The sequence below is a fragment of the Oncorhynchus kisutch genome, linkage group LG11, assembly GCF_002021735.2.
Source record: "Oncorhynchus kisutch isolate 150728-3 linkage group LG11, Okis_V2, whole genome shotgun sequence".
NCBI classification, from domain to species: Eukaryota; Metazoa; Chordata; class Actinopteri; order Salmoniformes; family Salmonidae; genus Oncorhynchus; species Oncorhynchus kisutch.
The window spans coordinates 75,698,207-75,721,089 of NC_034184.2; the positions used below are offsets into that span (position 1 = coordinate 75,698,207).

General features: G+C 42.6%; 1 protein-coding gene across 1 annotated transcript; it reads left to right on the forward strand.

Moving 5' to 3' along the window:
* The first annotated feature begins 811 nt into the window (after positions 1-811).
* LOC109898998 (vasoactive intestinal polypeptide receptor 2-like) lies at positions 812-21,070 on the forward strand. Its single transcript, XM_031835120.1, has 13 exons — positions 812-1,348; positions 8,810-8,912; positions 9,326-9,433; positions 9,515-9,609; positions 10,724-10,821; positions 11,114-11,252; positions 11,661-11,808; positions 14,390-14,450; positions 14,562-14,631; positions 17,185-17,276; positions 17,368-17,506; positions 20,021-20,062; positions 20,362-21,070. The coding sequence occupies exons 1-13, from the start codon at positions 1,295-1,297 to the stop codon at positions 20,521-20,523; spliced, it is 1,311 nt and encodes a 436-aa protein (XP_031690980.1). The 5' UTR covers positions 812-1,294; the 3' UTR covers positions 20,524-21,070.
* Positions 21,071-22,883: the final 1,813 nt, after the last annotated feature.

Sequence of the window (22,883 nt, forward strand, 5' to 3'; positions counted from 1 at the left end):
ATATAGCACTGTGCCCAGGGGAGGGTCTGTGTTAATATAGCACTGTGCCCAGGGGAGGGTCTGTGTTAATATGGCACTGTGCCCAGGGGAGGGTCTGTGTTAATACAGCACTGTGCCCAGGGGAGGGTCTGTGTTAATATAGCACTGTGCCCAGGGGAGGGTCTGTGTTAATACAGCACTGTGCCCAGGGGAGGGTCTGTGTTAATACAGCACTGTGCCCAGGGGAGGGTCTGTGTGGAACATTAAGTTGCTTACGTTCCCCTCTTTTTAGCAGTCAGCAAATAGGGTCTCTGGATTGTCCTTGAGGAGCTTGTTTTGTACTTATTCTGTACACTGATATGTTTTATATCGAAGGTGTACTGTACTGTGATGACATCTGCACAGGGATATGCCATGGAGCAGGGGATTTCAAAGGCCTCTGCATTTGGGTGGGGGAGGCTGTGAAACTCTCCTGCCAGAGATTTCACACATCTCGTTTCACACCTCCGTGCTAATTGAAGTTGCAGCCAGGTCAGTTCTGTCCTAGCAGCTTGGTAGTTTAGTAGCCTATTTACTTAGCTTTATATAAGAAAATGACCTAGAGATTATTGAACATTACTCACTCAGTTTTGTTTTGATGGTGTTTCCAGGTTTCCGCTGTGTTTCTTCTGCAGGTTTTGGTTTGTTAGAAGTTTTTTCTTGCTAGTCCTTGGTAGTAAGAATCCATTCAGGTAATTAGTCCAAAATCAAGGTTTTAGGAATGGGATTTGGATTGAAGATTTTGATGTAGAGGGTAGTATCTTGTATAAATCCTGGTGGAAAAAAATCTAAGTTTATCTACATTTATCCAACTCTAATTGTATTTAATTTAGCAGAAAGGTGTGGATCGAGGCTGATGGACAGAGGTGATGGAAGCCGCACCCAGTGCTATAAGTTAATGGGGAAGAGAGATCTGTTGTCACAAACCGCCCTCACAGCTTCTTTGGCGCCAACTGCCTCTCCACCTTTCCAGTCATCTCTTTATTTTTCTTAGTCTCCCTGCTTTCTCTTTTTCCCTCTTTCTCTCCATACCTGTAGCCTACCAACAGCTGTTTGGATGTTTTATTTTTGCATTTACAAACTGTTGTTATTTTCTTCGCCAACACCAACAGATTTATAAACATTATGGATGTGAGTTTTTCAGGGTGAAATATTCTCGGGGCTCTGCCCTCGCGCTACGCCGTAAGAGTGACCACATGAGTTCAGCTGGGTGAGACAAGACCCCCACGGTGCACATCGGAGTAGCCTACTACCAGCTCATGTGCTGCCTGCTACCATGGAGCGGTCATGGGTCGGTCTGCTGCTCCTCGCGCTCTGCCTTTTACTTACGGTGAGTAGACTAATTGACCAGGCAACATTTGTCATCTATAGGCTACTAATGGACTTTCAGAAATCATGCATGTTTATAAGTGTGTGTGGGTTTACGGCTGTGTGTGTGAGACAGACCTTCATATTCCTAGAGAGCTGGAGGCTCATTCAGAATTGTATGTGTAAGTATGAGACTAGATGTAGACAAACTGTGGTTTATCGATCTTTCTCAAATATGATTCAAATTTCAAATCAAGACTGGTCTCTTAGAATAGTTGATACCTAGCTAACAACAAACGTTCCCACAACTTTAGAGAATGTTCCCTTAAGAGTCTCATTAGGTCATAAGAATGTTCCAGCGATGTGCAAGGAATGTTTCCCAGAGACCATTCCCTTAATGTCAAATATAACTTACCCAGAATGTGGTTACCATGTTCTCAGCACTAAAGAAATAAATGTTCTAGACACATTTCATGTGTCCAGTTTTCTGTGGGTTAGGAGAATATTCCACCAACGTCCCACCAAACATACATAGAACATGGTTGCCATGTTCCTAAGAACGTAAGATATGAATGTTCTAGACATGTTAAATGAGAACGCTGCAAGAACATCCATGTGTCCAGTTTTCTGTGGGTTGGGAGAATATTCCATCAACGTCCCACCAAACATACATAGAACATGGTTGCCATGTTCCTAAGAACGTAAGATATGAATGTTCTAGACATGTTAAATGAGAACGCTGCAAGAACATCCATGTGTCCAGTTTTCTGTGGGTTGGGAGAATATTCCACCAACGTCCCACCAAACATACATAGAACATGTAAATATTATTTATCCATCTTTATTCTCATAATGTCTAAAGATTTCTCCTCTTTCATGCATTTCTGGAACTTTGACTTTGTGCCATTGAGCACGACCTCCAGATGCTTTTTCAGGTTTGATGTGGTGTTTGCATTTGACTAAAATGTTGTTCTCTTTCTCCTCAATTAACTCAAAATAATGGGAGCATTTCCACTTGGAAAGTTTAAGCGGGAAGCGAGTTAAAGCGAGTTAAGCTACAGCATGAATTCCATTAGCATGAGAAAAAGCTTTAAACACACCGGTAGAGATACAGTATGCTTCTGAAAGTAATATACAGCTTACTTGACAAGGTAAATGTAATAATATTACTATATTTGAAGACAGTAACTCGTTATATTACTCCGTTACTCGTCCCAAGTGGTTCTGTTGCAATTAGTATTTTTTTCCACATTAAAACGTGTTGTGTATTCATTTGTTATAACTGGCATCCTCATTGTTTAATAGGCAAATGTGAGAAATTACAGACATGCTACTGTAAATATACAGTATATGGTAACCATGTTCTGGGTATGTTTCTATCAGAAGCAACACTACCACCTGGGCCATGTTTCTATCAGAACCAACGCTACCACCTGGGCCATGTTTCTATCAGAAGCAACACTACCACCTGGGCCATGTTTCTATCAGAAGCAACGCTACCACCTGGGCCATGTTTCTATCAGAAGCAACACTACCACCTTGGCCATGTTTCTATCAGAAGCAACTCTACCACCTGGGCCATGTTTCTATCAGAAGCAACGCTACCACCTGGGCCATGTTTCTATCAGAAGCAACAAATTAGGAATGTTCCAGATAGAAATCCAATGAAGAGAGCAGATGTGATTCCTTATCAGAGACACATTTGTTCTACATGGTATATGCAGTGCTAAATTTCAGCTGGATCCTGACAGAACAGAATGAGATTAGTTTTCTATGATCTCTCTCCCTCTGCTCTGATAGACATGAGCCGGCAACTCTCATCTCTCCAGAGTTGCACTTCATCATTTATTTCCTTATAGAGTCATAGCTGTTTGAAGGGTTCTGGAGGAGCTGCAGTAACCCTGATACATTGAAATGCATTTGCCAAAGTTATATAATTACTGCTGTCTGTTCAGAAATAAATTAAATCATTCAGAATAGCCTACTACACCATGAGAAGGCCTATTTAGACACAGCGGATCATTAGCTTATTTTCTAAATAGCCTAGCTGTGGATTGTAGCCCAATAACAAGGAATAGCCTACAATCGGGAACACATGGCAAATCTGTCAGTGAAAAAACAGCATGCAGACAAAACAGGCATTTTGCAATATTTCAAATACAATCGAGGGAAAACACAGGTTGGAAAGTAAATGGCTCCTGCTGAAAAGACTGTGCTGTAGGCTACCAAAATATTTAATCAACTTCCAAATATTGTAAAACATAGGGCGGCGCATAACAGGCCCAGCGTCGTCCGGGTTAGGGGTTTGGCCGGGGGAGGCCGTCATTGTAAATAAGAATTTGTTCTTAACTGACTTATCTAAATAAATAAAGGTTAAATAAATCAAATCAAAAATGACCCGAACTAACGGAGGAAACATGGACACTCAAACATTAAGGGAACATTATGGCTGAAAATACAAAAACATTTTCTCCCTAGAATTGTTAGCTGGGTATGTTGTTGGCTCCACAGTCAGAAGAATCAGGTGAATCCTGTCTGTGTGTTGCTGAGCATCTATGGGAAATGGGTCAGGTGTGTGTGTGTGTGTGTGTGTGTGTGTGTGTGTGTGTGTGTGTGTGTGTGTGTGTGTGTGTGTGTGTGTGTGTGTGTGTGTGTGTGTGTGTGTGTGTGTGTGTGTGTGTGTGTGTGTGTGTGTGTGTGTGTGTGTGTGTGTGAGAGTGCGAGCGTGCGTGTGTTATATATATTTATATATTTTTTGTTGTTGTGATTATTTAATTAACCTGTTTTACAGGTGTTGTGCCTGAGGGCTTCCTTCCTTCCTCTCTATAAAAGGTCCCAGGAGGAGCACCAGAGATAACTGGTGCCCACTGGATCTTTCTCTCTCACACACAGCATCAGGACATTGAGAACTGGATGTAAATATATATCAGAAAGACGTGTCATATTATAGGGTGTTAAGTGTCTCCAGGTCTGATTGGCAGTGGTGAGGTGATGTGTGATTGATTGAGACGGTAACAGGGAAGTGTGTGATTGATTGAGACGGTCATGAGGCGATGTGTTATTGGTTGTTTGTGTTCTGGTGACAGGTAGCTTAGCTCCAAAAGGAACACAGCTCCTCTGAGGATGTGGACGATGCTGGGGAGGGGTTGAGGAGTATAAACACAGTGACAGTCCTGAACTGTGGCCAGGCGAAGCTGCTATTTCACAATAGAAACAAAACAGACCACCCAGCTGAACCTCACTCACACACGCATGACATACGCACTCACACACACACGCATGACATACGCACTCACACACACACGCATGACATACGCACACACACACACACGCATGACATACGCACTCACACACACACGCATGACATACGCACTCACTCACACACGCATGACATACGCACTCACACACACACGCATGACATACGCACACACACACGCATGACATACGCACACACACACACACGCATGACATACGCACTCACACACACACGCATGACATACGCACACACACACACACAATATAAGCATATAAACACCACACACAGTTTCTGCTGGTCTGTGAGTAAATATCCTAAAGCCTGCAAGTCAGAAGACATATGTAGTATCTGGTGTCTGTGTGAAGGGGGGTGGGGTGTGTGTGTGTGTGGGGGGGGGGGGGGGGTCATGATTAGTACCCGATGCCTTTAACCCTCTGCACCAGTAGTTCCCAAACTTTTTATAGTCCCGTTCCCCTTCAAACATTCAACCTCCAGCTGCGTACCCCTCTAGCACCAGGGTCAGCCCACTCTCAAATGTTGTTTTTTGCCATCATTGTAAGCCTGCCACACAAACACTATACATTGCATTCATTAAACATAAGAATGAGTGTTAGTTTTTGACACATCCCGGCTCGTGGGAAGTGACAAAGAGCTCTTATAGGACCAGGGCACAAATAATAATATAATAATAATCAATAATTTTGCTCGTTATTTAGCCATCTTACATATAAAACATTTTGTTAATCAAAAATGGTGAATAACTCACCACAGGTTAATGAGAAGGATGTGAATAACTCACCACAGGTTAATGAGAAGGATGTGAATAACTCACCACAGGTTAATGAGAAGGATGTGAATAACTCACCACAGGTTAATGAGAAGGATGTGAATAACTCACCACAGGTTAATGAGAAGGATGTGAATAACTCACCACAGGTTAATGAGAAGGATGTGAATAACTCACCACAGGTTAATGAGAAGGATGTGAATAACTCACCACAGGTTAATGAGAAGGATGTGAATAACTCACCACAGGTTAATGAGAAGAGTGTGAATAACTCACCACAGGTTAATGAGAAGGATGTGAATAACTCACCACAGGTTAATGAGAAGGGTGTGAATAACTCACCACAGGTTAATGAGAAGGATGTGAATAACTCACCACAGGTTAATGAGAAGGATGTGAATAACTCACCACAGGTTAATGAGAAGGATGTGAATAACTCACCACAGGTTAATGAGAAGGATGTGAATAACTCACCACAGGTTAATGAGAAGGATGTGAATAACTCACCACAGGTTAATGAGAAGGATGTGAATAACTCACCACAGGTTAATGAGAAGGATGTGAATAACTCACCACAGGTTATGCCAGGTATGAGAGGAGGTGAAACTCCAGTTAATGAGAAGGATGTGAATAACTCACCACAGGTTAATGAGAAGGATGTGAATAACTCACCACAGGTTAATGAGAAGGATGTGAATAACTCACCACAGGTTAATGAGAAGGATGTGAATAACTCACCACAGGTTAATGAGAAGGATGTGAATAACTCACCACAGGTTAATGAGAAGGATGTGAATAACTCACCACAGGTTAATGAGAAGGATGTGAATAACTCACCACAGGTTAATGAGAAGGATGTGAATAACTCACCACAGGTTAATGAGAAGGGTGTGCTTGAAAGGATGCCCATAACTCTGCAGTGTTGGGTTGTATTGGAGAGAGTCTCAGTTTTAAATCATTTTCCACACACAGTCTGTGCCTGTATTTAGTTATGCTAGTGAGGGCTGAGAACCCACTCTCACATAGGTACGTGGTCACAAAGGGCATCAGTGTCTTAATCTTAACAGCACGATTTGCCAAGGCAGGATACTCTGAGCGCAGCCCTATCCAGAAATCTGGCAGTGGCTTCTGATTCAATAAAATTTTCACAGAACTGCTTGTTGCAATTTCGATGAGGCTCTCTTGTTCAGATATCGGTAAGTGGACTGGAGGCAGGGCATGAAAGGGATAACGAGAATCCAGTTGTTTGTGTCGTCCGTTTCGAGAAAGTACCTGTGTAATAGTGTGCCCAGCTCACTCAGGTGCTTCGCTATATCTTATTTGACATCGTCCGTAAGCTTGAGTTAATTTGCACACAAAATAATGCAGACAGAAAAGAGCTCCTCAATTTTGTTCCGCACATTGAATATTGTTGTGGAAGAGTCCCTGTAATCCTAGATTCAGATCATTCAGGTGAGAAAAAACATCACCCAGATAGGCCAGTCATGTGAGAAACTCATCATCAGGCAACCGGTCAGACAAGTGAACATTTTGGTCAATAGATTTGAGCTCGTCTCTCAATTATAAAAACGTGTCAATATTTTGCCCCTTGATAACCAGCACATTTCTGTATGTTGTAAAAGCGTTACATGGTCGCTGCCCATATCATTGCAAGATGCAGAAAATACACGAGAGTTCAGGGGCAGTCAACCATTTTCACTGTAGTGTACAAAACATCTTTCAAGCTGTCAGGCATTCCCTTGGCAGCAAGAGCCTCTCATTGGATGCTGCAGTGTACTCAAGTGGCGTCGTGAGCAACTGCTTGCACGCACATTACCACTCCACAATGTCATGGCTTTTACACCATCAGTACAGATACCAACACATCTTGACCACCAAAGTCAATTTGATGTCACAAAGCTGTCCAGTACCTTTTTTTTATTTTTTATTTCTCCCCATTTGGGATACTTTTTTGCCCCACTGTACAGTCTTGTCTCATCACTGCAACTCCCGTTCGGACTCGGGAGAGGCGAAGGTCGAGAGCCATGCGTCCTCCAAAACACAACCCAACCAAGCTGCACTGCTTCTTGACACAACGCACATCCGACCCGGAAGCCAGCCGCACCAATGTGTCTGAGGAAACACCGTACACCTGCGCCCGGCCTGCCACAGGAGATGCTAGTGCGCGATGAGACAACGATATCCCTGCCGGCCAAACCCTCCCTAACCCAGACAACGCTGGGCCAATTGTGCGTTGCCCCATGGACCTCCTGGTCGCGGCCGGGAGCCTGGGCTCGAACCCAGAATCTCTGGTGGCACAGCTAGTATGCAATGCCTTAGACCACTGCGCCACCTGGGAGGCCCTGCTGTCCAGTACTTTAATAATATCCTCTCATGTTGTCCTGGTGGTTTGCTGAAGAGGATGTCTTCCTTAATTGACCCCCTATAAACGTAACGGACATATACCAGGAGCTGTGCCAGGCCCCCCACGTCTGTTGACTCATCCAGATGTAACGCATATTAATCACTGGCTTTTATGCGAAGCAGCAATTGTTTCAAAACATCTCCTGCCATGTCACTGATGTGTCGTGAAACAGTGTTGTTTGATGAAGTCATTGTCTGTGTAGTTTTTTGGGCCTTTTCCCCCAGCATTGTCCCAGCCAAATCCACGGCAGCAGGAATAATCAAGTCCACCACAATAGTGTGGGGCTTGTCTGTCCTAGCCACTCGGTAGCTCACCATAAGATGCTTCTAGCCCCTTGTTATTAATGGTGTCTGTTGCTTTTATACATGTCTTACTACTTGAAATGTGCCTTTTTTCTCACTCAAAAAACTCCTGTGGCTTATTTTTCAAATGGTCATGTTTTGTTACTAAATGTCTGCGCAAGAGTGAAGGTTTCCCGCGAGAGAGTAACGGTTAATGTGATTGGATGTTAATTATTTGACAAGGCTACCTGTATTAGACAATGTGTTGTTATATCGCTGAACACTAGATGGTTTCATTTTATTTGGGCAGTGAAATGAGGCTAAAAAAAAACTCATCCAAATGTATAGCCCCATTGGAAAATATAAATGGACTGTTTGAAAATGTGAAGATTTATTTAAAAATGTTTTTTATTATTTTATTTATTTTTAAAAAGTGAATCACATTTTTATTTGGCGTACCCCAGATGGGATTACCTGCTCTACAAATAGTGAGCTATATCTAATGGAATGAAAGAATCTCTCTCTGTCTCCCTCTTTCTTTGTATATTTCCACCTCCCTATACCGCCCCTCTCTCTTTCCACCCTCCTGTCTCTCTCCATCTCTCACAGTGTTTCTCCTCTGTTCCAATATTCCTAATTGTACAGACAATATGGAGAGGGGATGAGGAGAGGAGACGAGGAGATGAGGAGACGAGGAGAGGAGGCATTAAAGACCATTGAGACACTGACTGTTTTTCTACTTCATCTCTGTCCAGGAAGTCAGCGGGAGAAATCCCACATGTCACTTCATCTGGGAGCTGCAGAGGGCGGAGCTAGAGTGTCACAATCAGCTGGAGAAACAATCACTAGAGCCTCCCGGTAGACATGCATGCACGCACGCACACAAGTACACACAAGTACACACACACACACACACACACACACACACACACACACACACACACACACACAGAAACCTGACCCATTTCCTATAGATGCTCAGCAACACAGACAGGATTCACCTGATTTTTCTGACTGTAGAGCCAACAAAATACCCAGCTAACAATTCTAGGGAGAAAGAACGTTTTTGTAATGTTACCCATATGTGAAGATTTATTTTCCCTTAATGTTTGAGTGTCCAGTTTTCTGTTATTTAGGGGAACTACTATGTTTTAAAGTTTGGATAACATTCCCTTAATGTCAAACAGAACTTATCATCACATGTACACACACACACACAAACGTACACAAGTCAGACATGCATGCTTGTGTGTGTGTGTGTGTGTGTGTAGGATGTGGTGGTCTATGGGACAACATCTCATGCTGGGCCCCAGCAGCAGTAGGGGAAGAGGTGACTCTCTCCTGCCCCCCTGCTCTCACACACCTCTTCGGACGACATGGTAAACACACATCCATCCCTCCATCATTCCATTGACCGTACTTTACATCGTCCTTATATTGCTGTTTATTCTCTCTGTTAGGTACCTTTAGTAGGAACTGTACTGAGGCTGGCTGGTCTGACATCTACCCCAGCATCAGCACGGTCTGCTGGTCCAGCGACAACAAACCTAACAAGGTAGTTCTGCCACAGCAACTCCAAAGTTAGTAACCCAACATGGTGCAGGAACTGTGACCGTTGAACCAGAATGGACTCCACTAAATCACTACTTAGTCAGACACTGCACTGAGCTGGAACAGGTTATTCAGTCAGTTGTGCCTCAGATGGAATCTTCTCCTTTGTCTGCTTGGGTTATTGGGTAAAGGAGCCAAGGAAAATTACTTTTCGAACTCACTAAACATTTCATGTTTCTCATCCCCTACCTCTGATTGTGTGTCTGTTCCCTGTGTGCCAGAGTAGAGAGTCATAGGGTATACTTGGCGTGTTCAGGTGGTGTGTCTCTGTTGTATGACAGCCTCTATGGTTGAGTGAGTCCAGACCCTCTCACGTGTTCCATTGAGATTCCACAGTCAGAGGAGAGGATTCTGTCTGGGTTCCATTCCTTCCATCTCTGTAGAGAAGCGTCTGGACTGTCTCTCTCCAAGAGGAGGTTCCGGGGTCAAGGTCAGGGGTCAGATGTGAAAGTTTAAAGTTAGTGCTCACATTTTGGGATAAAATACAAAGCACATAGTTAGGGTTAAACAGTTTATTATTGTGTGTGTGTGTGTGTGTCTGAGTCTGATAGTGTCTCAGACTAGGGGAATGTTGTTTATAAGAATGAGAGGGTGATGGGGAGGAGAATGATGAAGAGTAGACAGACTGATACACATACAAACACACACTCACACACACACTAGCTGCTGTTATTCCCCAACCTCTTGTGATTATAACATCTATGAGAGGGCAGGAGGAATTCATGCAGGGTTGAAGCTAAGCATTGCAGTTGCAACCATGTATCTGTTGCATCCCAAACTCTTTAGGAAATAAGTTATTGAGGAGACACAGACTATTTTGACAACAGCAATGCTTTTTACTGGGCATCCAGAATGTACTCCTATGTGTGCCAGTGTGTGTGTGTTCCTTGCAGTAGCTGGTGCGTTGCAATATGTGTGTGTGTACATGACAGAGTGTGTGTGTGTGTGTGTGTGTGTGTGTGTGTGTGTGTGTGTGTGTGTGTGTGTGTGTGTGTGTGTGTGTGTGTGTGTGTGTGTGTGTGTGTGTGTGTGTGTGTGTGTGTGTTTGACTCAACCAGCTGCTGTTCTACTCAGTGGTGAAGACTCTGTACACTCTGGGCCACAGCCTCTCAATTATTGCTCTCGTCACCTCTACATTCACCCTCTGTCTGATCAGGTAACACACACTCACACACACATACACATACACATACACACTCTCTCTCTCACACATACACACACATACACGCACACGCACAGGGGTAGTATTTTGGCAGTGTGTGTGATGTCCTGTGTTTTTAATACATGGGGTTATCAAGGACCTTTGGATGTTTATAATTCCCATAATTCACAAGTTGACACTGTTTATAAACACTCTTATCCTGACCTCATACCTCCTTTCACACTGTGTGCATGTGCGTGTGTGTGTGTTTGTGTGTGCATGTGGGTGTGTGTGTTGGTGTGTGTAGGAGGCTCCACTGCACTAGGAACTACATCCATGTGAACCTGTTTGTGTCGTTCATCTTGCGAGCGGTGGCTGTGCTGGTTAAAGACTCTGTCATCTTCTCCCAGAACCAAAACACTGACTGTAGCACACAGCCCTCACTGGTGAGACTCACACTCTATCTATATTGTAAAATGTATGCAGATGTCTGTCACCAAGGACTGTAAACGTGTACAAGTGTTAACACAGTATAGGAAAATTGTGATATTTGTAGTTGGGCTGTGAAGTTAGTCTGATGGTGTTTAACTCACATGGCTAACTCTGTGTGTGCATGTGTTTTTGTGTATGCGTGCGTGTGTATGCGTGCGTGCGTTTGTGCATGTGTGTGTGTGTGTGTGGTGTGTATGTACGTGCGTGTGTTTGTGTGTGTGGTTTCTGTGTGTGTGTGTGTGTGTGTGTGTGTGTGTGTGTGTGTGTGTGTGTGTGTGTGTGTGTGTGTGTGTGTGTGTGTGTGTGTGTGTGTGTGTGTGTGTGTGTGTGTGTGTGTGTGTGTGTGTGTGTGTGTACATTAGGTGGGCTGTAAGGTCAGTTTGGTGATGTTTAACTATTTCATAATGGCTAACTTCTTCTGGCTGCTGGTGGAGGGGCTCTACCTACAGACACTGCTCCTGGTAACCTATTCATATACACACCTCGCTGTCTACCTCACAATCGGCTGGGGTAAGAACACACACACTCTTTCTCTTTAACCATGGCGGTGACAAAGAGTGTATTATTCCCAGTATAATAAATGTATGCTCACAGTATGAACACTGTTGTAATATTCTCTCTCTCTCACTATTCTCTGTTTATCCAATGTCACTTCCTGGACTAGTTGTTATTACTACATCCTTCAGCCCCTGACAGAAGTAATCCATTGTCTTAATGTTCCCTGTGTTTAGCAGGTATTGGTTGAGTATTACGGACTGTGTCCATGGTGTGTAGTTTATAGGCTGCTGTTTAGTGGCTGTTTAAATTATGGGTCTCAATGAAGTCTGGTTTCCTCTCAATTCAATTCAATTCAATTCAAGGGCTTTATTGGCATGGGAAACATGTGTTAACATTGCCAAAGCAAGTGAGGTAGATAATATACAAAAGTGAAATAAACAATAAAAATGAACAGTAAACATTACAAGTGTCATATTATATATATACCGTTTTTAACAATGTACAAATGGTTAAAGGACACAAGATAAAATAAATAAGCATAAATATGGGTTGTATTTACAATGGTGTTTGTTCTTCACTGGTTGTCCTTTTCTTGTGGCAACAGGTCACAAGAATGTGGAATTTCACCCAGTAGATATGGGAGTTTATCAAAATTGGATTTGTTTTCGAATTCTTTGTGGATCTGTGTAATCTGAGGGAAATATGTTTTTTTGTTCATTCTTTCCAATGTGTCAAGTAATTATCTTTTTGTTTTCTCATGATTTGGTTGGGTCTAATTGTGCTGCTGTCCTGTGGCTCTGTAGGGTGTGTTTGTGTTTGTGAACAGGGCCCCAGGACCAGCTTAGGGGACTCTTCTCCAGGTTCATCTCTCTGTAGGTGATGGCTTTGTTATGGAAGGTTTGGGAATCGCTTCCTTTTAGGTGGTTAAAGAATTTAACGGCTCTTTTCTGGATTTTGATAATTAGTGGGTATCGGCCTAATTCTGCTCTGCATGCATTATCTGGTGTTCTACGTCGTACATGGAGGATATTTTTGCAGAATTCTGTGTGCAGAGTCTCAATTTGGTGTTTGTCCCATTTTGTGAAGTCTTGGTTGGTGAGCGGACCCCAGACCTCACAACCATAAAGGGCAATGGGCTCCATGACTGATTCAAGTATTTTTAGCCAAATCCTAATTGGTATGTTGAAAATAATGTTCCTTTTGATGGCGTTGAAGGCCCTTCTTGCCTTGTCTCTCAGATCGTTCACAGCTTTGTGGAAGTTACCTGTGGCGCTGATGTTTAGGCCAAGGTATGTATAGTTTTTTGTGTGCTCTAGGGCAACAGTGTCTAGATGGAATTAGTTTTTGTGGTCCTGGTGACTGGACCTTTTTTGGAACACCATTATTTTGGTCTTACTGAGATTTACTGTCAGGGCCCAGGTCTGACAGAATATGTGCATAAGATCTAGGTGCTGCTGTAGGCCCTCCTTGGTTGGTGACAGAAGCACCAGATCATCAGCAAACAGCAGACATTTGACTTCGGATTCTAGTAGGGTGAGGCCGGGTGCTGCAGACTTTTCTAGTGCCCGCGCCAATTCGTTGATATATATGTTGAAGAGGGTGGGGCTTAAGCTGCATCCCTGTCTCACCCCACAACCCTGTGTGAAGAAATGTGTGTTTTTTGCCAATTTTAACCGCACACTTGTTGTTTGTGTACATGGATTTTATAATGTCGTATGTTTTACCCCCAACACCACTTTCCATCAGTTTGTATAGTAGACCCTCATGCCAAATTGAGTCAAAGGCTTTTTTGAAATCAACAAAGCATGAGAAGACTTTGCCTTTGTTTTGGTTTGTTTGGTTGTCAATTAGGGTGTGCAGGGTGAATACATGGTCTGTTGTATAGTAATTTGGTAAAAAACCAATTTGACATTTGCTCAGTACATTGCTTTCATTGAGGAAATGTACGAGTCTGCTGTTAATGATAATGCAGAGGATTTTCCCAAGGTTACTGTTGACGCATATTCCACGGTAGTTATTGGGGTCAAATTTGTCTCCACTTTTGTGGATTGGGGTGATCAGTCCTTGGTTCCAAATATTGGGGAAGATGCCAGAGCTAAGGATGATGTTAAAGAGTTTTAGTATAGCCAATTGGAATTTGTTGTATATTTGATCATTTCATTGAGGATACCATCAACACTACAGGCCTTTTTGGGTTGGAGGGTTTTTATTTTGTCTCTCTCTCTCTCGCTCTCTCTCGCTCTCTCTCTCTCTTGCGCTCTCTCTCTCTCTTTCATTATCTCTCTCTCTCTCTCATTATCTCTCTCTCTCATTATCTCTCTCTCTCTCATTGCCTCTCTTTCTCTCTCTCTCTTTCTCTCTTTCTTCCTCTCTCTCTCTCTCTCTCTCTCTCTCTCTCTCTCTCTCTCTCTCTCTCTCTCTCTCTCTCATTATCTCTCTCTCTCATTATCTCTCTCTCTCTCTCTCATTATCTCTCTCTCTCTCATTACCTCTCTTTCTCTCTCTCTTACTTCTTTCTTTATTTCTTTCTTCCTCTCTCTCTCTCTCTCTCTCTCTCTCTCTCTCTCTCTCTCTCTCTCTGTGTCTTTCTCAGGGTTACCCTCAGTATTTCTGGTGATCTGGATCTTCTGTAGGATGTATCTGGAAGACACCGAGTGAGTCTGCTCTGACATCATCAACAGGCGAATGAACATCTCCCCATCTCACAAGCTCATCAACATGCGACTAATCAATGTGTGTGTGTGTGTGTGTGGGGGTGTGTGTAGCTGCTGGGAGAGGAATGACATTCCTACCCCTAGGAGGGTGATCAACTGGCCCATAATGGCATCTGTGATAGTGAGTATCAGTAGAGCAGTAATGGCGTCCATCATCAAGCCCTTTGGGTCACTGAACAAACTAGCAGAAACAGGGTTGGGCTGCTGTCTCCCTTAGTGCCAAAATGGGGTTTCATGTCTAGGGCTGTTGCGGTGACTGTATTCATGAAGGCAGTCAAATTCCACATCACCATTTAGTCGCAGTGATTAGGCTTCTCCAAGCTCTGATGCTGCTGATGGTCATTAGTATCCTATCAAACTTGCTAACTGCCTGGTACTCAAGCACTCTATTGTCCCTCTAACCACTCTGACATCAATGCAAATGTTATCGAAAATCTAATCACACACTTCATGAGAGCCCATGAGTTCATGTTGCCCAACATTTCTATAGGCTACGCTTTTGAGCCAGAAAACAGAGTGATGGCCTCTACTAAAAAGCTTTCTATAGGCTATGCCTACTATATTTATTTCTCAGCGTTCCTAATATCAAGCGCATTGCTTCTCTTTACAACAGGAGTATAGCCTACCTGGCTGGCAGGAAAATAAACCCGGGGAAAAGCTGTGTATTTTGTCCCACTGCTGATATTTCAATGAAGTTGCATCATAATGGTCCATTCTAAATTAAAACAAATGTCACACATATATTATTTAGTGTATGTAAAGACCAGATTAAATTAAGAATAGTCTGATGGGTGATCACTTGTGAATGACATATTATCACTTGTGAATGATGCCCAGCGTAAGAAACAATGCCTTTTTTTGCGATATGTTTTAATAAGGTTAGTATCCCACCTCATGTAGCCTAGCCCATAGTCCTGTAAGGTTAGTATCACACCTCATGTAGCCTAGCCCATAGGTCTATATGTTTTAATAAGGTTAGTATCACACCTCATGTAGCCTAGCCCATAGTCCTGTAAGGTTAGTATCACACCTCATGTAGCCTAGCCCATAGGTCCATATGTTTTAATAAGGTTAGTATCACACCTCATGTAGCCTAGCCCATAGTCCTGTAAGGTTAGTATCACACCTCATGTAGCCTAGCCCATAGTCCTGTAAGGTTAGTATCACACCTCATGTAGCCTAGCCCATAGTCCTGTAAGGTTAGTATCACACCTCATGTAGCCTAGCCCATAGGTCTATATGTTTTAATAAGGTTAGTATCACACCTCATGTAGCCTAGCCCATAGTCCTGTAAGGTTAGTATCACACCTCATGTAGCCTAGCCCATAGTCCTGTAAGGTTAGTATCACACCTCATGTAGCCTAGCCCATAGTCCTATATGTTTTAATAAGGTTAGTATCACACCTCATGTAGCCTAGCCCATAGGTCTATATGTTTTAATAAGGTTAGTATCACACCTCATGTAGCCTAGCCCATAGGTCTATATGTTTTAATAAGGTTAGTATCCCACCTCATGTAGCCTAGCCCATAGTCCTATAAGGTTAGTATCCCACCTCATGTAGCCTAGCCCATAGTCCTATATGTTTTAATAAGGTTAGTATCACACCTCATGTAGCCTAGCCCATAGGTCTATCTGTTTTAACTAAAGTGGCCAAATAACTAAAGTGGCCAAATAACTTCTTAAAATGAAGCACATTAATCTGCTTTACAAGGTGTATAGAGCCTAACTACATACATAAGCAGTGTGAGTTTCAAGTTTGGGGAAGAACATTTTCACCATATAAAATACACCTTTATAATAGAAGCGTTCCATGCATAATTACATATGTGGTCCCTTTTGATAATGGTGTTTTCCCGCTAGTGGAACATTCACTCTTATAGCCTACTACCATGTGTGCATTGCTGCGCTTATAATGTGAAGAAATAGCCTAATAGTTCATCAACATTTCAAGCTAAACTTTCTGATCTGTTGAGTCAGACACATTGCGTAAAAACATTTTTGGGATGCTGGTTGATGGTTGTATTAATTTGCGATCTATCGCACAGCACTCAGGGATATGGGTATAACGGCCACTGGTCACAAAAGGCATGGATTGTTTTAGGGTGCAGTACGGCCACACAAAGGGGATACCGCTGTGAAATTCTAGGCATTATCAAGTGCTTGTCAAATTGTGAATGAGAGACTGATGAAGTGTGAACAGCCTGCGCAAAACACTATGCACAGCTCATGCCTTTCAAGAGACTTTTTTCAAATCATCATTACAGTCGTATCATGCAGCCTTAGAATGTATTAAAAATCTAAACGTAGCCGTTTGTAGAACAACGAAAGTTACATGAATAACTCTAAATGAAGCATATAGGAGTACCAATTTCTTTGTTAACCGACCAACACAGAATCGCCGCATGTACGCACCTCCTCAAATCGTTGGAGAAAAGATCCTTTCTATTTTATTCAGCTTTGTTCAATTGTATTCTTCATAATAGCCCATAGTCCTATATGTTTTATAGGACTATGGGCTACCCTGCCGGGGCTACCTGCAGCCTCGGTCAATTACAGTCAATTACCGTGAGATCGACAGTTAATGCTTTACAGTCAGTGACTGACGAAATTTCATGACCACCACTGCCCTACTCATGTCCTACTCATTCTAATGGAGGTCTCTTGTCTCATCAGATCAACTTTGTTCTGTTCATCAGTATCATCCGTATCCTGGTCCAGAAACTACTCTGCTCTGACGTGGGCGGGAACACCCAATCACAGTACAGGTACCCCTCCAACAACCAATCATAATACAGATATTCTCTCAACAACCCATCACATTTGTTTAGATTATTCTTACATACCTGTGTGTTGCAGGTGTCTGGCTAAGTCCACCCTGCTGCTGATTCCTCTATTTGGAGTCAACTACATGGTGTTTGTCTACCTGGTGGAGACAGAGAGCGACAGGATGGCAGAATATAAGATTATCTTTGATCTGGGACTGGGGTCATTCCAGGTATACCACTACCTTAACCCCTGATCTTTAACCTTTTACCCCCCTAACCCTAACCCTATCTAGTTTGACCTGGGACTGGGGTCATTCCAGGTATATAAATACACTACATGACCAAAAGTATGTGGACACCTGCTCGTCGAACATCTCACTCCAAAATCATGGGCATTAATATGGAGTTGGTCCCCCCTTTTGCTGCTATAACAGCCTCCACTCTCCTGGGAAGGCTTTCCACTAGTCGTTGGAACATTGCTGCAGGGACTTGCATACATTCAGCTACGAGGGCATTAGCAAGGCTGGGTACTGATGTTGGGCGATTAGGCCTGGCTCGCAGTTGGCATTCCAATTCGATGGGTCGGGTCAGCTCTAGCAGGGCAGTAATTTGATGAACTGACTTGTTGGAAAGGTGGCATCCTATGACGGTACCATGTTGAAAGTCACTGAGCTCTTCAGTAGGGTGATTATACTGCTAATGTTTGTCTATGGAGATTGCAAGGCTGGGTGCTCGATTTTATACACCTGTCAGCAACGCGTTATGCTGAAATACCCAAATCCACTCATTTGAAGGGGCGTCCACATACTTTTATATATACAGTGCATTCGGAAAGTATTCAGACCCCACACATATTGCTGCACTACAGCCTTATTCAAACATTTATTAAATTGTTTTTTTTCTCATAAAGGGAAAGGGGGATACCTAGTCAGAATGCATTCAACTGAAAAGTGTCTTCCGCATTTAACCCAACCCTTGGAACAGTAGGTTAACTGCTTTGCTCAGGGCTAGAACAACAGATTTGTACCTTTTAAGCTCAGGTAGTGTGATGGTTTGGGGATGCTTTGCTGCCTCAGGACCTGGACGACTTGCCTTAATAGGAACCATGAATTCTGTGAGCTGAAGCTGAAGTGCAGTTGGGTCATGCAGAAAGACAAATCTCCAAAAACACACAATCAAGTCTACATGAAAAGGGTTAAAAAGCAACACATTTGAAGTTTTGGAATGGCCTAGTCAAAGTTCTGGATGCAGGAGTGGGCCAAAATTTCTCCACAGCGATGTGCGAGACTTATCAACAACTACACAAAGTATCTGGTTGGAGTCATTGCAGCTAAAGGTGGCACAACCAGTTATTGAGTGTAAGGGAACAATTACTTTTTCACATGGGGGAATTGGGTATTGCACTAACTAACTGTTAATTAAATTAATAAAATAAGTGCCATTTTTTTTGCTATTTGTAAACTCAGGTTCCCTTTATCTAAAGTTTTGGTTGAGGATCTGATAACATTCATCATCAAAAAAATATGCAAAAATACAGAAAATCAGAAAGGGCAAATACTTTTTCACAGCACTGTAAGTTTTCAACCCCTTAGTCAGTACCTGTTAGAATCCGCTCTGTCAAGTTGGTTGTTGATCATTGCTGGACAAGCCGATATCAGTCAAAACTGTAACTAGGCCACTCAGAAACATTCATCTCAGTGTCTGTTGAAGCATCAACTTTGTTTGCCTGTTCTTAGCTCTATTTCATTTATTTTTATTATGGCTGCATCATGTTATGGGTATGCTTGTCATTAGCAAGGACTATAAAAAAAAGTCCTTGCCAATGAAGAGCATACCCATAACATGATGCAGTCATCTCCATGCTTGCCTCAAACATAATGGTTTGTATTAAGAAAAAAAAGTACATTTCTTTGCCACATTTTTTGCAGTATTACTTTAGTGCCTTATTGCCGGATGCGTGTTTTGGAATATTCTGCACATGCTTCCATCTTTTATTTCTGTAATTTATGTTAGTATTGTGGAAAAACTACAATGTTGTTGATTCATCCTCAGTTATCTCCTATCACAGCCATTAAACTCTGTACCTGTTTTAGTTGGCCTCATGGTGAAATCCTTGAGTGGTTACCTTCCTCTCCATCAAATTAGTTAGGAAGGATGCCTGTATCTTTGTAGTGACTATGTGTATTGATACACCATCCAAAGTGTAAATAATAATGTTACCATGCTCAAAGGGATATTCAAAAGCTGCCCTTCTTCGGAAAACCTCCCTGATCTTTGTGGTTGAATCTGTGCTTTAAATTCACTGCTCACCTCGACTGAGGTACCTTGACAGAGCTGAGGTACAGATAATTGTATGTGTGGGGTACAAAGATGGGGTAGTAATTTAAAAATCACGATAAACACTATTATTGCACACAGAGTGAGTCCATGCAACTTATTATGTGACTTGTTAAGCACATGTGTACAACTGAACTTACGTAGGCCATAACTAAAGAGTTGAATACTGATTGACTCAAGACATTTCACCTTTTCATTTGTAAACATTTGTAAAAACACTATTCCACTTTGACATTTTGGGGTATTGTGTGTATATCAGTGGCACAACATCTCAATTGAATACATTTAAAATGCAGGCCGTAACACAACAAAGGGTGGAAAGGTCAAGGAGTGTGAATACTTTGTGAATACACTGTACAGTGTGTTTTAGAAGCTGAGTTGATGCTGCCATATGTTGTGGTCTCCAGGGTCTGGTGATAGCTACTCTCTACTGCTTCCTCAACACCGAGGTGAGCTACTCTTACATTTCACCTCATGTTCTCGGTAACCATACTTTCTGAATCTTAATGTGTGTGTGTGTGTGTGTGTGTGTGTGTGTGTGTGTGTGTGTGTGTGTGTGTGTGTGTGTGTGTGTGTGTGTGTGTGTGTGTGTGTGTGTGTGTGTGTGTGTGTGTGTGTGTGTGTGTGTGTGTGTGTGTGTGTGTGTGTGTGTGTGTGTGTGTGTGTGTGTGTGTGTGTGTGTGTGTGTGTGTGTGTGTGTGTGTGTGTGTGTGTGTGTGTGTGTGTGTGTGTGTGTGTGTGTGGCAAGGTCCAAGGGGAACTGAAGAGGATGTGGAGGAGTGTGTCATTAAAGCATTACATCGGGTGGGACTGCCTTCTACATAATGCGTCAATCAGCCGTAACTCCACCCACTTCAAGCGGAACTCCAGAGCCCAGTCCATCCTGCAGACGGAGACCACTTCACTGTGACCCAGAAGTAGTTCCACCTCTGTGGCCTGGAAGTGGATCTAACACAATATAACCTGGAAGTGGAACTAACTCTGTCTTTGACCATGAAGTGAAGCTGGGGTAAATCAACCAACACAAGTTGAGGGTCAGCTGAAAAGCGTGCGTGCGTGCGTGCGTGCGTGCGTGCGTGCGTGCGTGCTATATATATATATATATATATATAATGTGTTCTGAAAGCTATTATAGAACATCATATATCCTATGTTTATGAGGCAGAAGCCTGGAGCACTGAGCTTTCTGTTTTCCACTGGAATGGGCTTGGTATTCCAGGTATTATATATCTATATGTATATATATATATACACACACACACACGATAACATTGCCAAATAAAGTGAAAGTAGATAATAAACAAAAGTTAAATAAACAATACAAATTAACAGTAAACATTACACAAGAATAAAGACATTTCAAATGTCATATTATGTATATATACTGAGTGTTGTAACGATGTGCAAATAGTTAAAGTACAAAAGGGAAAATAAATCAATCTGGGTTGTATTTACAATGGTGTTTGTTCTTCACTGGTTGCCCTTTTCTTGTGGCAACAGGTCACAAATCTTGTTGCTGTGATGGCACACTGTGATATTTCAACCAGTAGATATGGGAGTTTATCAAAATTGGATTTGTTTTTTGGAATTCTTTGTGGATCTGTGTAATCTAATGAAAATATGTGTCTCTAATATTGTCATACCCTCATCTCTCTGTTCTCTCCCCTCATCTCTCTGTTCTCCCCCCTCATCTCTCTGTTCTCCCCCCTCATCTCTCTGTTCTCTTCACTCATCTCTCCCCTCATCTCTCTGTTCTCCCCTCATCTCTCTGTTCTCTCCCCTCATCTCTCTGTTCTCTCCCCTCATCTCTCTGTTCCCTCCCCTCATCTCTCTGTTCTCTCCCCTCATCTCTCTCCTCATCTCTCTCTTCTCCCCTCATCTCTCTCTTCATCTCTCGCTTCTCTCCCCTCATCTCTCTTTTCTCTCCCATCATCTCTCTCTCTCTACCCCCTCTCTTTCCACACTCTCTCATAATAATGTCTCTCTCTCTGAATGGTCAGTGTGTTTCTAAAGGTGTAATAATATATAGAGGAGCAGCCATCACATAAATAAAACACTGTTACTATCTACAGCCCCCCTGCTGCTCTCTCTACAGCCAGGTCAGTGCATGTGTATGAAGGTGACACACAGCAGGCCCTCATCCCCTCATTGTACTCACTGACCGGTCTGTAGAGTCACATTCTGTTAAAGGTCCCCAAAGCACACACATCCCTGGGTCGCTCCTCTTGTCAGTTCGCTGCAGCTAGCGACTGGAACGAGCTGCAACAAACACTCAAACTGGAAAGTTTTATTTCAATCTCTTCATTCAAAGACTCAACCATGGACACTCTAACTGACAGTTGTATTGTTGTCTCTACCTTCTTGCCCTTTGTGCTGTTGTCTGTGCCCAATAATGTTTGTACCATGTTTTGTGCTGCTACCATGTTGTTGTTATGTTATGTTGCTACCATGCTGTGTTGTCATGTGTTGCTGCCTTGCTATTTTGTTGTCTTCGGTCTCTCTTTATGTAGTGCTGTGTTGTCTCTTGTCATGATGGTGTTTTGTCCTATATTTATATTGTATTTATTTGTTATTTTTAATCACAGGCCCCCGTCCCCGCAGGAGGCCTTTTGTCATTTGGTGGCGGTCATTGTAAATAAGAATTTGTTCTTAATCTGTGGTCCTATTCCACCTTAGACACACTGTGTAGTCCCAGTTGGCCACTAGGTGGTGCTAAGAGGTTAGACTCTCAGCTCTGCTATATATCACTTCAGAACACTACTGTGTGCTTCGATCAAGGGCGAAATTGTTGTGCAATTCTACACAGTTTGACATGACTTATTATGCCTCTCTTGAGGGGTATTTTAAGGGGTATATGGAGGGGTATTTTAAGAGGTATATGGAGGGGTATTTTAAGGGGTATATGGAGGGGTATTTTAAGGGGTATATGGAGGGGTATTTTAAGAGGTATATGGAGGGGTATTTTGAAAACACATTTTGAAAACACAGTATAAATGGGAGGGTAAGTGGAAGAATGCTGCAGCTTTAAAGTAACTGTCCAGTTAAAATCTCACTTTCAAAAGTTAATATTCTGTTAACTCATACCCAAATAATGTCGTTGACTCCTCCTTTTCTCATATTTGTGGTCGAAGCGTAAATTGGAAGTAAAAAAACTTCAAAAACCCAACCTCAAACAGACCGTTTAGAAAATGCTTGGTATTTCCTCACAGAGGATGATGTCATCCTCCTAAGGGGGATGAGCTGGCCAATCAGCGGTCTACTCGCCTGAAT